This window comes from Chanodichthys erythropterus, chromosome 23 (assembly GCF_024489055.1).
Source record: "Chanodichthys erythropterus isolate Z2021 chromosome 23, ASM2448905v1, whole genome shotgun sequence".
Lineage (NCBI taxonomy): Eukaryota > Metazoa > Chordata > Actinopteri > Cypriniformes > Xenocyprididae > Chanodichthys > Chanodichthys erythropterus.
In genome coordinates, this window is record NC_090243.1 from 21,324,979 (window position 1) to 21,341,870 (window position 16,892).

The window sequence follows — 16,892 nt, forward strand, 5'->3', positions numbered from 1 at the left end:
AAAGGCAACGTCTTGGCTACTGTCGTAACCCTCTTCCGTTTTTTAAGAAAAGGGATGAATCAACATTATACATAATACTCTAGATGCCTAATTATTCTAAATGTTTTAAAGCACATTAGCTTCTTATTCATCCACCATTTACAACTCTGCATGTGAGCTGTGTAAAAATATTAGTTGATCTTCACATTAAGCTGTTTTGAAATAGCTCTAACTCTAACAAGTTTTGTAATGGCTCTAACTCTAACAAAATGTAGTTCATGTTTAAATCAAGGACTTTCAATAACTTTCAAGAAGTGTGGGAAACCTGTTAGTTAAAGTTTTAGTCTTTTATTTTAGTAAATCAATTTAAACTAAATTAAAATGAGAAATGTTTTAGTTCAAGTTAACAATAATAAGCTTGTTTTTAACCCAACTATGTATCTCAAAGAAAATATAACCAAGAATTGTATCTGCTGGGTCATTCTGACAAGAAATGTTTCCTTGCCACTGTTGCGTTTAATCAATGTGCCATTGTTTAATGATTAAGAATTACACCTACTCCAGCTTTTAAATCAACTTGTTAGTAGCAAAACTAGCTGTATGGGTTGAAGCAGAAGACAGGAAGTAGAGACACAATGGATTCCTATTTAACCCAACAAATGCAAGACCATTCTAAAAGCACCCAATGACAAAGGGGAAGCTCCGATTACAAACTTTATTAGACATAAGGTTGCCCCCATTTCTTCCATTCTTGCTCCAGAGATCTGATAAACAAGGGTAAATAGACAGCTGAGAATGAGGCTCTGTAAAGTATGAGGGACCTAGAATAGATTGCCCAAGAGCTAAGACTAAGTAAGGTACTTGTTGAGAAGGTGCAGAATAACTGAGGGACAAGAGGTCAAGGCAGGCCAGAAACCTTACAAAAGGTCTTGAGCAATGGCTCACACGGCTCCCTAACAAATCAACACTCCAGAGTTGACAATACATTAACATTGTTTAGAAACAGATCTGGGGCTAAGATGGTTAGTTTGACCTGCTCTCCATGATGCACAGAAACAGTAACACAGCTGTACTGTATTCAGAAAATATTAACTTCTGTAAACATACAAATTACATTTTGTATCTTACAGAATCAGTTGAATGCATTTCTTTTGGGAATCTTTGTAAAGCTGGAAAATCTTTTTGAAGAAAGAATGAGGTGAACATGGATGAACATGAATGAAGCTGTTGTTTGAATGACTGCAAATGAACCTGTAAAACACAAATGAAGGATTTAGCATTGGGAAGTCAAGAAAGGTCATAGCAACAAACAAGAACAAGCAAGAGTTGCAGCTGTCTCTGCATTAAGCAAGAACAAAAGGTCGCAAGTGCAGACATTCATTGTTACCATTACAGCTGTCTACTGACAATTTTATTGTTCTGTGACAGTCGTCTTGCTCGTGAGGCATTGTTACCTTGTCTTGATCCTTGAGCACAAAGACAAACCTGTGAAATTTCCAGTGTACGCCTGTCTGTCTTTGAGGAACGAAAATGACATACATTTCTAGAAAAGCATTATAGTGCATTTTGCTGGAATCTGTAAATTAAGCAATTTTATTTATCTCCACCTCTATAATACATTACAGACATAAAAAAAGCAGACATGATGTGAATTTGACATAAATATGGAAGTGAAGAACTTTAGCCAAGATCTGATATCTTTAAAAAAGAAGATATACATATGGGACAAAAATAGCACCATTGTGATTAGATCCTTTCTGATCTTTCCACACACCACATGCTAAACTACTCAAAGATTTTTCAGGCACCCAAAAAGAGCTGCACACACAAGTGACCCAAACCAAATACAGATTTGTGTCAACGTCACAGTCATTGTGCCTCTATATAAAGAGATACCTTAGAGCACAATATTGCAAGCTCACATCATTGTGCCATCTAAAGGTAAGAGGACACACAATTTAGATTAAATTGTTCATGAGGACTGAAGCATAGAATAAGATGACTTCTCATTAATGATGTTTATTTTTTATTGAAAGGACTTTAACTTTCTTGGGTTTGGATTTCATCTGGTAAGGCATGCTTTTATGAAGGTCAAAACATTGTGTATATGTGTGTGTGTTCATGCAACATTTTCTTTTTGAATGCAATAATTTCTGTTGAAAGCCAAATAAATAATTAGAAATATTTTATATTTGTATATTTCTAAATAATTATATTTAATTTATTATTTTTACAACAGATTGTAAAAATTAATTAAATTGTGAACAAGTTCTGAGAATTTTGTCATCTGTGCCTCAGTCTGACTGAACAATGGTGGATGTGATGTCAGAGTTCGGGGCAGCTGCTTCGTTCTTACGAAAGTCAGACAAGGAGCGTCTGGAGGCCCAAACTCGACCCTTTGACATGAAGAAAGAGTGCTTTGTGCCCGACCCTGAGGTTGAATTTGTCAAAGCCTCCATTATCAGTAGAGACGGTGGCAAAGTCACTGCTGACACTGAATTCGGAAAGGTAAGATCTGATCTCTGCACTGTTGTAGATTATAGACAAAAGTACAATATGACTGTAAAAACGTTTTTGTGTGTTATCCACAGACAGTAACTGTGAAGGAGGCCGATATTCACCCTCAGAACCCACCAAAGTTCGATAAAATTGAGGACATGGTGATGTTCACCTTCTTGCATGAGCCCGCTGTGCTGTTTAACCTCAAAGAGCGTTACGCAGCCTGGATGATCTATGTGAGTCGAGTCTTAAAACACTCACACATTCTCTTTATCTTGCATGAGCAGATCTAATCCTTCTGTGAATCTCTTACAGACCTACTCTGGACTCTTCTGTGTCACTGTGAACCCCTACAAGTTTTTGCCAGTGTACAACCAGGAGGTTGTCAATGCCTATAGAGGAAAGAAACGAAATGAGGCCCCTCCACACATCTTCTCCATCTCTGACAATGCCTACCAGTACATGTTGTCAGGTGATGATCTGATGATCGGGGGGGGGGGGGGGGTTCTAATGCAATTTCAAATGCTAAGATTTTTTATGTTTTATTTTCTCACAGACAGAGAAAACCAGTCTGTCTTGATCACGTATGTAATACATATTATGACGTAGCATAATATTCCTCCTTTAACCAATATTTTCTTTGCTGCACTTTATCAGCATTTTAATTAACTGTTTTCCTTCTAAGTGGAGAATCCGGTGCCGGAAAGACTGTGAACACTAAAAAAGTAATCCAGTACTTTGCGAGCATTGCAGCAGTATCACCCGGCAAGAAGGACCCATCACAGGACAAAAAGGTGCTTAATTTCCCATAAAAAATAGCTTATTATGGATGAATGAATATACCTTCTATATAACATAACATACAAAAAATAATTACTAAATTGATGTCTTATATTAAACATTGGAGTCACAAATTGACATAATTTGCTCCCTTAATACCATATTGCAATGCACTTACTAGTAAACAAACAACAACATTTTTGTTTCCAATTATTTTTCTACTGTGACTTAGATTCTGTATGGATTATTCTATTATTATTACAAAACTACATAATATCTGAAAATATGCATGGCTATTAACTGAAAAGTAGACACATCAAGCATTTTACACACTTATTATTACAATATTCTCAGGGAACTCTGGAGGATCAAATCATCCAGTGTAATCCTGCTCTGGAGGCTTTCGGTAATGCCAAGACCATCAGAAATGACAACTCCTCCAGATTTGTAAGTGTGGTTTACATTGGTGTTGTTATTCTATACTGGTTTCCATGATATGTTACATGAGCATGTTATGTATTGTATTATGTATTGTTTTATTTACAGGGTAAATTTATCCGTATCCATTTTGGACACAGTGGAAAGTTAGCTTCTGCTGACATTGAGACTTGTAAGTACTTTACTGCCCAACATCATTCCAATAAATCACACATTGATGAAATGTGTAACTGTTTTAATATCCATCCCTTTTTTAATTCATTTAGATCTGCTGGAGAAGTCACGTGTCACTTTTCAGCTCAAGGCTGAGAGAGACTATCACATCTTCTATCAGATTCTGTCCCAGAGAAGACCAGAACTGCTGGGTAAAATTACCCATTATATCTATTAACACTGCCATCTCTAATTAGAAGAGTCTTTTCTGATCTATGTTCTCATTTCTCCTTAGAGATGCTGCTCATCACCAACAACCCCTATGACTACGCCTTCATCTCCCAAGGAGAGACACAAGTGGCTTCTATTGATGACGGTGATGAGCTGATGGGCACTGATGTGAGTGTTTGTTAATAGGCAGTCCACAATACAAGATTTCACATTATAAAATATTATAAGAAATAGTCCACCCAGCATTTGCAATTTAAAGTCACCTTTAACACTTTTGACAACCTGCATGACTGTGTTTCTGCTGTGGAACATGAATTGTTAATGTCCTGGTTGGTTTCTATACAATAACAGCATATAATGATCAGGGGCTCTCAATAAGTATGAAAAAGCACAATAAAAGGAAAAGAACAGCGTGAACACGCTCTCCTTTTCTTATTTCACAGAAGAAATTAAGTCATACAGGCATAGGACAACTTGAAAGAGAATAATTGGTTCTCTTGCCCAGTCTCTTCTTTAAAAAGAAAGACTTTGCCAAAAAGTAGAACATGAAACATTTAACATGCTCTGTACATTTGCTATAGGAAGCGTTTGATGTGTTGGGCTTCACCCATGAAGAGAAGAACAGCATCTACAAGCTGACTGGTTCTGTCATGCACTTCGGCAACCTTAAGTTCAAACAGAAGCAAAGAGAGGAACAGGCCGAGGCTGATGGGACTGAGGGTCAGTATAACTTGGAATCTCAGATTCAAAAAAGTCTAAGACATGTAGTATATAGTGTCATAGCTCTGTATTCTTCTTTAACATGTAGATGCTGACAAAATCTCATATCTGATGGGTCTAAATTCAGCTGACTTGATCAAGGGTTTGTGCCACCCAAGAGTCAAAGTAGGAAATGAGTGGGTCACCAAGGGACAGAATGTCCAGCAGGTAATGAATGAAAATAATAATCTAATAGGAATTAGAGTTTTTAGCATCAAAATTCATTTTCCAAGACATACAAACGAAATCTTTCATGTCTCTGAAAAATCTCTATCTAGTTTGCAGTGGGTCAAATTCTGCAAAATTCAATCTTTTCTTCATCAGGTGAACTACGCTATTGGTGCTCTGGCAAAGTCAGTGTACGAGAAGATGTTCCTCTGGATGGTGGTGAGAATCAACCAATCTCTGGCCACCAAACAGCCTCGCCAGTACTTCATTGGTGTGCTGGACATTGCTGGATTTGAGATCTTTGATGTAAGCTGAAATCAACTGATTATTTCTATTCAAGAACAAATCCAACAAGCAGTTGGATAAGCACCATTGTGATTATACAATATATTCCACCTGCAGTACAACACTTTTGAGCAGCTGTGCATCAACTTCACTAATGAGAAGTTGCAGCAGTTCTTCAACCACCACATGTTTGTGCTGGAGCAAGAAGAATACAAGAAGGAGGGCATTGAGTGGGTGTTTATTGACTTTGGCATGGACTTGCAGGCTTGTATTGAGCTTATTGAGAAGGTGAGTGAATATTATGTTGATGATTATACTGTGAGGGGAAAAATCCTACTTTTCAGTAATAACTTTTGTGGCAAACTGATATATTGACTGTCACAATCTACAATTCATTGTAGCCCATGGGTATCATGTCCATCCTTGAAGAGGAGTGCATGTTCCCAAAAGCCAGTGATGCAACGTTTAAAGCTAAGCTTTATGACAACCATTTGGGGAAAAATCCAAACTTCCAGAAGCCTAGGATTGTCAAGGGTAAACCAGAGGCCCATTTTGCTCTTGTTCACTATGCTGGCACTGTTGACTACAACATTTCAAACTGGCTGGTGAAGAACAAGGACCCTCTCAATGAGACGGTTGTAGGGTATTTCCAGAAGTCAACTCTTAAGCTGTTGTCTATTCTGTTTGCTAATTTCGCTACTGATGATGGTAAGTACACATTGAAGTATAACATGAAAATATAATAAGCACTACTTTTGTTGTTTAATAGTAACAAAAATCATTTATTTCACAGCTGCGGATTCTGGAGGTAAATCTGGCAAAGGCAGCAAAAAGAAGGGTTCTTCCTTCCAGACAGTGTCAGCCCTTCATAGGGTATGAAATAATATAACACAATTGTATCTTACAAGGTTTAACTGCATATAAATTTAAATCCTCTATGGTCTACCAACAGGAGAACCTGAACAAGCTGATGACCAACTTGAGGTCAACTCACCCTCACTTTGTGCGCTGCATCATCCCCAATGAGACTAAGACTCCTGGGGCGATGGAGAATCCTCTGGTCATGCACCAGCTGCGCTGTAACGGTGTGCTGGAGGGCATCAGGATCTGCAGGAAGGGATTCCCCAACAGGATCCTGTATGGAGATTTTAAACAACGGTTAGTAATTCAGTGCTTTACATAGAAAATGAATTAAAATAATCATAAAACACAAGAGATGCCTAAGAAATTAAAATATAATGCCTGAATCACTAAATCTAAATGGAAGAGTCAGAGAGCTTCGGTTCGCGAGACATATTAGTAGCAGCTCCCGGCTTCCTAGTGACCCTCCTACCCCTCAATAGGGTGTAGTATTCTAACACCTTCTACCTCTGATGTCTTCCAGTGTTCCTTCAACCCCTTAATGGAGTGGAGTTATCACCAAACGTCCAGCTCTGATGGCTTTTGGTAATAAACCAGCCTGCGTCAAAGGAACTGGTGTCCCACACTCACATCTGAGTGCGTGCTCACAATCTCATTTCCCAGTTCTCTCAACTCTTCCAACAAGACAGCCCTAACCAAAAATAAATAAAATCTTAAACAAAAATAAAAACAAGAATAATTAAAACAGTTATAAAAAAAATTTAAAAGAATAAAAATAGAAAAGATGATGCAAAGATCAGGTAAAGTGCAATCAGTAGGACGTACAGTGGCACAGTGCTCATTCAGTAAATGCGCAGCTAGTGTTTTGAGTCTGGATTTGAATGTCTTACAAAATAATTTTATGTATGACTCTTAAGTTATTTCAAGTTGCAATATTTCAACTCTCTGTCTGCAAATTTAAGCAATTTCTAGAAATAAAAATAAATACATATAAAAATAATTGTTAATTTGTTTTTGTTTTTTTGGTAGCTACCGCATCCTAAATCCTGCTGCTATCCCTGAAGGACAGTTCATTGATAACAAGAAGGGTGCAGAAAAACTTCTGGGCTCCCTGGACATCGATCACGAACAGTACAAGTTAGGACATACTAAGGTATTTTTATATTAACTTTTTCCAAAGCCACTTTTCTTTTGTCAACCTTTTTGACGCAAACTTCTTTACTATTTTCAGGTCTTTTTTAAGGCTGGTCTTCTGGGTGGTCTTGAAGAGATGCGAGATGACCGTCTTGCACTCATTATAACTGGAATTCAGTCCATGTCTCGTGGTTTTCTATCAAGAGAGGAGTTCCAGAAACTTGTGGAAAGAAGGTTAGATTTTAGCTCTTCAGTCTTTAACATTCTCTAAGTTACATTTTATAATTGAACTTCAATTTCTTATTTAATATTTACAGAGATGCTTTGTTGGTGATCCAGTGGAATGTACGTGCTTTCATGGGGGTCAAGAATTGGCCCTGGATGAAGCTCTACTTCAAGATCAAGCCTCTGCTGAAAAGTGCAGAATCTGAGAAAGAGATGGCCAATATGAAGGAGGAATTCATCAAGTTGAAGGAGGCTTACGCCAAATCTGAAGCCCGCAGAAAGGAGCTTGAGGAAAAGATGGTTTCCCTTCTCCAAGAGAAGAATGACCTGCAGCTTTCAATGCAGTCTGTAAGTTCACATGCATCTCTGCACTTTTCACATTTTCACAAGTCAGAAAACAAAACAAGTTTTCTTTTTCATCTTTTTTCATGTTGATAGGAGCAAGATAATCTTATAGATGCCGAGGAGAGATGTGAGGGTCTGATCAAGAGCAAGATCCAGTTTGAGGCCAAAGTCAAAGAGCTGACTGAAAGACTGGAGGATGAAGATGAAATGAATGCTGAGCTGACTGCAAAGAAACGAAAGCTGGAGGATGAATGTTCTGAGCTCAAGAAGGACATTGATGATCTTGAGCTCACTCTGGCCAAAGTGGAGAAAGAGAAACATGCCACTGAGAACAAGGTCAGTTTTCAACACCAACCCTGTTAGTGATGCAAGAATGGTGTGTTAAGTGTCCGTTCATATAATGACACATTTCTACAGGTTAAAAACCTTACAGAAGAGATGGCAGCTTTGGACGAGATCATTGCTAAGCTGACCAAGGAGAAGAAAGCTCTGCAGGAGGCCCATCAGCAAACGCTGGATGACCTCCAGAGTGAGGAAGACAAAGTCAACACGCTTACCAAAGCCAAAGCCAAGCTGGAGCAACAAGTGGATGATGTAAGAACCAGATAACATAACACTAGAATTAAAATGAAAATGAGAATTCAAATGTTTTTTAATAATTGTTTAAACATTTTATATTTTTTGGATGAAATATAGCTTGAAGGTTCTTTGGAACAAGAAAAGAAAATTCGCATGGATCTTGAGAGAGCTAAAAGAAAGCTTGAGGGTGACTTGAAGTTGACTCAAGAGAATGTGATGGATTTGGAAAATGATAAGCAGCAGACAGATGAGCGACTAAAGAAGTAATATATTTCATAATTTACAAAATAAAACACAATTTTAATACTTAACAATAAGGTTCCATTTGACTTTAGTTAACTACATTATTTACCATGAACTAATAATGACAAAAATGCTAATCTAATCATTTATTAATCTTAGTAAATTATAACACATTATTAAAATTTTAATATATATTTAATTATATTTAATAAAAATATTATTAAATGGGCCTGACCTGAAACAAGCTAACAATGAAAAGTTTTATTTTTATCAATTAATGTTAACACAGTTTAATAAATACTGTAACAAATGTATTGTTCATTGTTAGTTAATGTTGTTTGATTATCTAATGGCAGGAAAGACTTTGAAATAAGCCAGCTCAATAGCAAGATTGAAGATGGACAAGCTTTGGAGTCCCAACTCCAGAAAAAACTGAAAGAGTTGCAGGTAAACTTTATATATCTTAATAAGTTAAACACTTAGATAGTTTTTGAATTTTAACCTTAATTTTGCATTTATGCACATTACCAGGCTAGAATTGAAGAGCTTGAGGAAGAGCTGGAGGCTGAGAGAGCTGCTCGTGCTAAAGTTGAGAAACAGAGAGCTGATCTGTCCAGAGAACTGGAGGAGATCAGTGAGAGGTTGGAGGAGGCTGGTGGAGCCACTGCTTCCCAGATTGAGATGAACAAGAAACGTGAAGCTGAGTTCCAGAAAGTGCGCAGAGACCTTGAAGAGGCCACTCTGCAACATGAGGCCACTGCAGCTACACTGAGGAAGAAACATGCAGACAGTGTGGCTGATCTGGGAGAGCAGATTGACAACCTCCAGAGAGTGAAGCAGAAGCTGGAGAAAGAGAAGAGTGAACTCAGACTGGAACTGGATGATGTGGTCTCCAACATGGAGCAGCTTGTAAAGGCAAAGGTGAGTGAGAGAAATTATGCAGAGAGTCTATAACGTATGTGTTGTCAGTCATAGAAAACAATCAATTATGACATAATTTATCCTCAAGATAAACCTGGAGAAAATGTGCAGAACTCTGGAAGACCAGATGAGTGAGTACAGAACCAAGGCTGAGGAAGGTCAGCGCACAATCAATGATTTTGCCACGCAAAAAGCCAAGCTGCAAACTGAAAATGGTAAGAACACAAAATATTGTGTTGTGTTACAAAATGTACCATAATGATAATTGGAAAAAAGGCAATATTTTTTAATATTTCATTTTAGGTGAACTTGCCAGACAGTTTGAGGAGAAAGACTCCCTGGTGACTCAGTTAACCAGAGGCAAGCAGTCCAACACTCAGCAAATTGAAGACCTCAAAAGACAGCTAGAAGAAGAAATCAAGGTTTTCAAAATTTCCATCTAAGTCTAAAATTTTTGCTAAAGCAATAAACTGGCCCCAAATATTTGTTTGTTTTTGTTTATCTTTAGGCTAAGAATGCCCTGGCCCATGCAGTTCAGTCTGCTCGACATGATGCTGATCTGCTGAGGGAGCAATATGAGGAGGAGCAAGAAACCAAGGCTGAGCTGCAGCGTAGTATGTCCAAGGCAAACTCTGAAGTGGCTCAGTGGAGAACCAAGTATGAAACTGATGCCATCCAGAGGACTGAGGAGCTGGAGGAAGCAAAGTAAGAAACAAACAATATTTAAATGTTAAGAGTCTGGTCTTTAATGGTGTGAGACTTTTCTGAATTTTCTGCTATAGTTTGTGGCCTTTTAAACACATTTAAATACAGTTTAATGAATGATGCTTCAGATGTATATTTCAGATGTATATGTAATGATATATATTGTATTTTTCTTATTACAGGAAGAAACTGACTCTGCGTCTCCAAGATGCAGAAGAAGCTGTGGAAGCTGTTAATGCTAAATGCTCCTCTCTGGAGAAGACCAAGCACAGGCTGCAGAATGAGATTGAAGATCTCATGGTGGATGTGGAGAGATCCAATGCTGCTGCTGCTGCTCTGGACAAAAAGCAAAGAAACTTTGATAAAGTAAGGAGAGAAAGTACATTTTGTCATTAGCTGAAAAAAATAGCCATATATTTACAAAACAAAATACCATGTAAAATACCAAATAGCATAAAAAATGTTCAATGTTAAAATGATAGTAAACAGGTTTTTGACTATAGATAGGGTCTAGTACTTTAGGGTCTATTCTTTACTACAAAACCACTTGACCAAAATGGCACTGCTCTCATTGTTAAATTTAACCAGGTCCTGGCTGAGTGGAAGCAGAAGTATGAGGAGTCCCAAACTGAACTGGAAAGTGCTCAAAAAGAAGCTAGATCTCTGAGCACTGAACTCTTTAAATTGAAAAACTCATATGAGGAGTCATTGGACCACCTGGAGAGCATGAAGAGGGAGAACAAGAATCTCCAAGGTAAAAGTGGTTTTACAACTCCAAACCATTACTTTAATTGCTTGTATTTGTGAGCTCACATGTTATGTCTATTGCACAGAGGAGATTTCTGACCTCACTGAGCAACTTGGTGAGAGTGGGAAAAGTATTCATGAGCTGGAGAAACTACGAAAACAACTAGAGCAGGAGAAACAAGAGATCCAAAGTGCTCTGGAGGAGGCTGAGGTAAAAGAAGAACAAATTTTCCCCCAAAATTCTTATTCTTTTGACAACTCTCTGATTTATATCAAGCTATTAAGGCAATTGATCATTACATACTAATTTAAGGGAAGTCACCTCCCACCCAAAAAGGCTAAACAAAACTTTAAAACTCAACAATAACAAACACCAATTTTACTCTTCATAGGGTTCCCTTGAACACGAGGAAGGCAAGATACTTAGAGCTCAGTTGGAGTTCAATCAGGTCAAAGCTGAAATTGAACGTAAGCTGGCTGAGAAAGATGAAGAGATGGAGCAGGCCAAGAGGAACCAGCAGAGAATGGTGGATACCCTGCAGAGCTCACTGGAATCAGAGACTCGCAGCAGGAATGAAGCTCTCAGACTGAAGAAGAAGATGGAGGGAGACCTCAATGAGATGGAGATTCAGCTCAGCCAGGCTAACAGACAAGCAGCAGAAGCCCAGAAGCAACTCAAGGGACTTCATGGACATCTCAAAGTATGACGAAACTTCAAATCAAGATTTTTTGATGCTTTGGTGAAATCCAATATAGTTCTTCAGTCTTTTCATTTGTAAAACTTGTACTTAACAGGATGCCCAACTGCAACTAGATGACGCTCTTCGCAGTAATGATGATCTTAAAGAGAACTTTGCCATCGTGGAGAGACGCAACAATCTGCTGCAGGCTGAACTGGATGAGCTGAGATCCATGGTGGAACAGACTGAGAGAGGAAGGAAACTGGCTGAGCAGGAACTGCTGGATGTCAGTGAGAGAGTTCAGCTCCTGCATTCTCAGGTATGACACATTTGCATTTGACAAACACAAGTAAAACCATTAAAACCTCAATCAGTAGACAATATCAACTAGAAACTACATGAATGTCAATATTGTCTATGTTCAGAACACCAGCCTGCTGAATCAGAAGAAGAAGCTGGAGGGAGATAATACTCACCTTCAGACTGAGGTTGAGGAGGCAGTGCAGGAGTGCAGGAATGCTGAGGAAAAAGCCAAGAAGGCCATCACTGATGCTGCCATGATGGCTGAGGAGCTGAAGAAGGAGCAGGACACCAGTGCTCATCTGGAGCGCATGAAGAAGAACATGGAGCAGACCATCAAGGACCTGCAGCACCGTCTGGATGAAGCTGAGCAGATTGCCATGAAGGGTGGCAAGAAGCAGGTCCAGAAACTGGAAGTCAGGGTAAGTTGCTAGTGTTTTTTTAGAAACAAGTATACAGTGTTTTCTGTAAAATGCTTATTCTAAACTTAAAATATTTTATACCATAATTGTTACACATCTGATAGGTGAGAGAGCTGGAAAGTGAGGTGGAAATAGAACAGAGAAAGGCCAGTGACTCTATCAAGGGGATTCGTAAATATGAAAGACGCATCAAGGAGCTCACCTACCAGGTAGGAAAAATTAAGCCTCTTAACTATTTTGTCCCTGGTTGATTTGATCATGTTTTTTGTTGAAAATACATAAGGTGTTGTCTTACAGTATTTAAATGTATACTGCATATACTAGAAACATTTTTTGCTTTGCATAGACTGAGGAAGACCGAAAGAATCTGGGTCGCTTGCAGGATCTGGTGGACAAACTCCAGCTGAAGGTCAAATCCTACAAGAGAGCTTCTGAGGTGGCGGTGAGTATTTTCCCCCACTGGTGCCATCATATGATACAACTTCTGCAGTAATTGTATCTTTTGATTTTCACAAATGCTGTTTTGTGTAATTTTTAGGAAGAACAATCCAATTCCAATCTGGGCAAGTTCCGTAAGCTTCAGCATGAGCTGGATGAGGCAGAGGAGAGGGCTGATATTGCTGAATCTCAGGTCAACAAGCTGAGAGCCAAGAGCCGTGATACAGGATCCAAGGTACTTAAAACAAGTGAATTTCGTTGATTTTAGGGCTGTCACTGACGATTATTTTGGTAACAGAGTAATAAGTCTGTTATGAGTAAAAAATAAGTAATTTTATTTGTGGTAATAAAAATAGGCCTAAGGCGAACAATAGCTGTTAAAATGACTTAAAATACATAACAATGAGGCAAAAATAATAGATTCAAATAAAGTATCAAAAGCAAGTAATCATATGGATTTATTGAACAACACTGCTAAAATATATACATAAAAAATGCTTGCAGAGGGTGCCAACGGCCTGAAGATTATTATACTTCACAGCAGATCGAATCCTTGTTTAATGTTGGCCAAACAACATTTCCTTGAAATGTCCACTTAATATGTAACATTGGGCCACCCCTTAAGATAGAAATGCTATAGCCACTGTAATTTCTTGAACAAGAATATGTGGACACTTTAAAACATGCAAACTCAGAGTGAGGGTTTAAAATTTTATTTTGAAATCATGATGAACAGCTAGCATATTTAGAAAGATATTGATGTATGCCTTACAAACCTAGCACCAATTGCATTCCAAGATGAACGTTATAAGCAATGCAAACATACAGCATATGCAGAGATGGAGTGTGAGTTGCGCTCCACTCATGAAAATGATAACAGTGCAACACCTAACGCTATTAAACACAAAGCGCATCAGACTTTCTATGCTTAATCAAATGCACGTTAATGGAAACCCAAACAAACACGATACTATAGAGAATCGGTTTGTGTGGAGCAGTATTTACTGTGAACAAAGCCGCTCTCAGAGAGGACGTAACATGTGACGTAAGGGCTTTGCGTCAAAGTTGTGAAAGTTCTCATCTGTGGAATGTGCCACTTTCGGTATCTTGCGGTTACTCAACACGAGTAAATTGCAATTGAGTACTCAAATTTAATCAAGGAATTGTGACAGCCCTACTCGACTTAATAGCTACTCTAGATCTGCACTTTTTAGTGACTTTAGAATATGAATAGCAACTACATTCAACAACTACACTTGATGAAATGCATTTCACTATTTAACAAGTGTGGCTATTAAAATAAAATACCATAAATGTCAATTGTCTGTGTAGAGTTTAAGCCATTTTGAATCAGCTTGGATCAGCTTACCTTTAACATTTTTTTTTTGTAATTCTTCTTTCTAACAGAAAGGGGCCGATGAGGAGTGAAAATATTAGATGGATCTCTCTAAACACTGATTGCTGTGACAATCTCTTCTGTAGTTCTGTAGAATAAAACAGCCATGAAAATGAATACCACATCCTCTTTTGTCTTTTTTTAAACAATGTAAACACTGCAATATCCCAACATGATCCTGAACATGACAGTAAATCAGTTGCCTGAATATACTGTATGTGCCACAGACTAAACTGTCCAGTCTAAGATAATTCAATCTAAACTCGAAATGTTCTTAACTTGTGTGGTAGATTTTCCAAGACGCACCTGATTTAAGTTACCTGTTCTGGGGCGTCTCCTATACGACACTCATTAAATATCCTGATCTTTCGAAGCATCTCCTAATCGACATTCAATAATACACTTGGGAGCATCTCCAAATCGACACTCAATAATATATGATCTTTCGGAGCGTCTCCTAATCGATGCTCAATATCTTGGTCAACGTCTTGACCCTCTTAAACCTTGTTCCCTAACCTGACTTGCTGCAGCAATAACCAGAGACTCCAGTTGTTGCCCTTCTAAGCTTTAATCACGGCCAGGAGGGTTCTAATTATTCCCAGAGAATCTCTCTCCGGACAAAGGAATAAAACAAGTTTTATAGGATTTCAGGTACACTTCACAGTCAGTATGGCATGATCTATTACTCATTATCATCAGTCTTAATACGATTGGTTTAGATTTAAGAAAAACATCTCAGTTCCTCTGTCCACATAAATTTAGATTAGAACAACTGAATCACAAGATCATCAAAAAATGTCTCAGGGTTAATAGTTCAGATTACTCATTAGGTTAAAACAATTTCTTAAAGACTATTTTTTATCCTTAGAAGGATGCTGTCTAGCCAGCACAGCAGAAGTTTTCCACTTACAACACCTAGTGACTATTTCTCTATTTCAAAATTAGATTATTATTAGGCCTGTAGAAGAACATAAATGTTAGTTAGTTCAAAAATTCCATCACACTTGTCATTTGAAGTAGGGCCAACCATACAAAGATACAGGGTGTTTACCAATTTTACCAAACTACTGCAAACCACATAATGCATATTAAGTTGTAAGGCACTGACCATCACATTGTATGTTTTGACACAGCTCATCATCAAGGAATAAAATTAAATTAAGGCATTATGATTTAAAGTGCACATGTATTTATTATAATTCCTCCATCAATGCCATTAAATTAGATTTATTCAGTTTTGACAGAGCAGTAAAATGCAGGGAAAATTCAAGTACCATATAATAATAGCCTACATAGACCATTATATCTGTGAATGTGAATTATTATTTGAATTACAGTCAATATAATTTATTGTTGTGAGCAGCCATCATCTTTAGACTAAGAATTTACTTTTCAGCTCAATTCAAAATATCTTTTTATTTATTGAATTGAAAAATAATATTTTTCAATTTAATTTTAATACTTATTGAATTGAAAGATAATATTTTTTGTCAATTATGTTAGCAATATATTAATTCCTAATTTAAAGTGACCTCCACAATGCTGTGAATTTGAGCACTGCAATAGTCAGTCACCACCAGTAGAGGACACCACCACCATTAAATCTCATATGAATCATACTTTCTAGGTGTCCATGTAAAGCAGAATGGGGCAGGTTGTCACAGCTTTTTATTTCTTTAATTTCTCTGTGTAGGTTTATTTTTGAACATTAATTAATGTATACACCATATACACATAACAGCTTCAAAAATCTTTTTAACTTTTCCAATTGTATTGCTCAGGAAAAAAATTAACATGTTATTTCCATAATACCTTATTTCATTTTATTCCTTGAGGATGAGCTGTGTCAAAACATACAGTGTAATGGTCAGTGGCTCAAAACGATATACGATATATTTCGATATATAAACTGTTGATGCTGCCAGCTTTAAAAGAGTATCCCATCTTTGACTGAAGCCACAAAAATTTGAGGGTTCAGTGTGCATGGATCTATTATAATGCCTCCATCAAAGGCATTAAATTAGATTTATTCAGTTTTGATAGAGCAGTAAAATGCAGGGAAAATTCAAATAATAATAGGCTACATAGACCATTACATCTCAATGGTGAATGTGAATTATGATTTGAATTACAGTCAATATAAATTATTTCTGTGAGCAGCTGTGGGAGCAATTTTGAGTTTCTGTATAATTTCCATATGATTTTACTTATATGCTTATGGTTAAATGATTTTTTTTCTCAGAAGTGCTTAAATATGCATTCTTTGGGTGACAAGTGGAAAAACACTATAGTGGTAAACATGTTCCTAAAATGGTAAAAGGACAGAGGCTTCAGCCTTGGAGGTTAGAGATATAAAAGTAAGGGGAAGGTTTCATTCTTTGTCTTACACTCTGCAGCTACTTGTGTTTCTGTTGACTGTTTGACCTTTCTTGCAAGAAATAAAACTTTCGAAAGACAATTGGACGTGTTTGTCTCTTATGCAGTAAGGGTCCTGTTGATTTTTGCCACAACAATTTGATGTCAGAAGAGTGGGATTCCTTGGATGTGCCTTTTGGACCCAAGAGCGGATGGTGACTGATCATCCTGGATTTAGTAGTCTCAGCC

The 16,892-nt window shown here is 37.5% G+C and overlaps 1 protein-coding gene across 1 annotated transcript; it reads left to right on the forward strand.

Annotated features, from left to right (window-relative positions):
• Positions 1 to 1,842: 1,842 nt before the first annotated feature.
• LOC137013441 (myosin-7-like) lies at positions 1,843 to 14,428 on the forward strand. Its single transcript, XM_067377194.1, has 39 exons — positions 1,843 to 1,920; positions 2,016 to 2,048; positions 2,278 to 2,487; positions 2,571 to 2,714; positions 2,794 to 2,950; positions 3,035 to 3,062; positions 3,164 to 3,272; positions 3,613 to 3,705; positions 3,805 to 3,868; positions 3,963 to 4,061; positions 4,145 to 4,248; positions 4,662 to 4,800; positions 4,889 to 5,007; positions 5,164 to 5,313; positions 5,410 to 5,580; positions 5,694 to 6,000; positions 6,086 to 6,165; positions 6,245 to 6,450; positions 7,183 to 7,306; positions 7,385 to 7,521; positions 7,605 to 7,860; positions 7,951 to 8,193; positions 8,275 to 8,451; positions 8,554 to 8,699; positions 9,036 to 9,126; positions 9,211 to 9,600; positions 9,689 to 9,815; positions 9,904 to 10,022; positions 10,109 to 10,305; positions 10,488 to 10,671; positions 10,894 to 11,059; positions 11,139 to 11,263; positions 11,445 to 11,753; positions 11,848 to 12,051; positions 12,158 to 12,454; positions 12,559 to 12,663; positions 12,801 to 12,896; positions 12,993 to 13,127; positions 14,300 to 14,428. The coding sequence occupies exons 3-39, from the start codon at positions 2,290 to 2,292 to the stop codon at positions 14,318 to 14,320; spliced, it is 5,817 nt and encodes a 1,938-aa protein (XP_067233295.1). The 5' UTR covers positions 1,843 to 1,920; positions 2,016 to 2,048; positions 2,278 to 2,289; the 3' UTR covers positions 14,321 to 14,428.
• Positions 14,429 to 16,892: the final 2,464 nt, after the last annotated feature.

Bases quoted from the DNA above. Each gene is read 5' to 3' on its own strand.
- LOC137013441 (XM_067377194.1), top strand. From the start codon at position 2,290: ATGGTGGATGTGATGTCAGAGTTCGGGGCAGCTGCTTCGTTCTTACGA. The intron at 2,488-2,570 runs GTAAGATCTGAT...TGTTATCCACAG, and splicing joins CTGACACTGAATTCGGAAAG to ACAGTAACTGTGAAGGAGGC. The intron at 2,951-3,034 runs GTGATGATCTGA...ATTTTCTCACAG, and splicing joins CTACCAGTACATGTTGTCAG to ACAGAGAAAACCAGTCTGTC.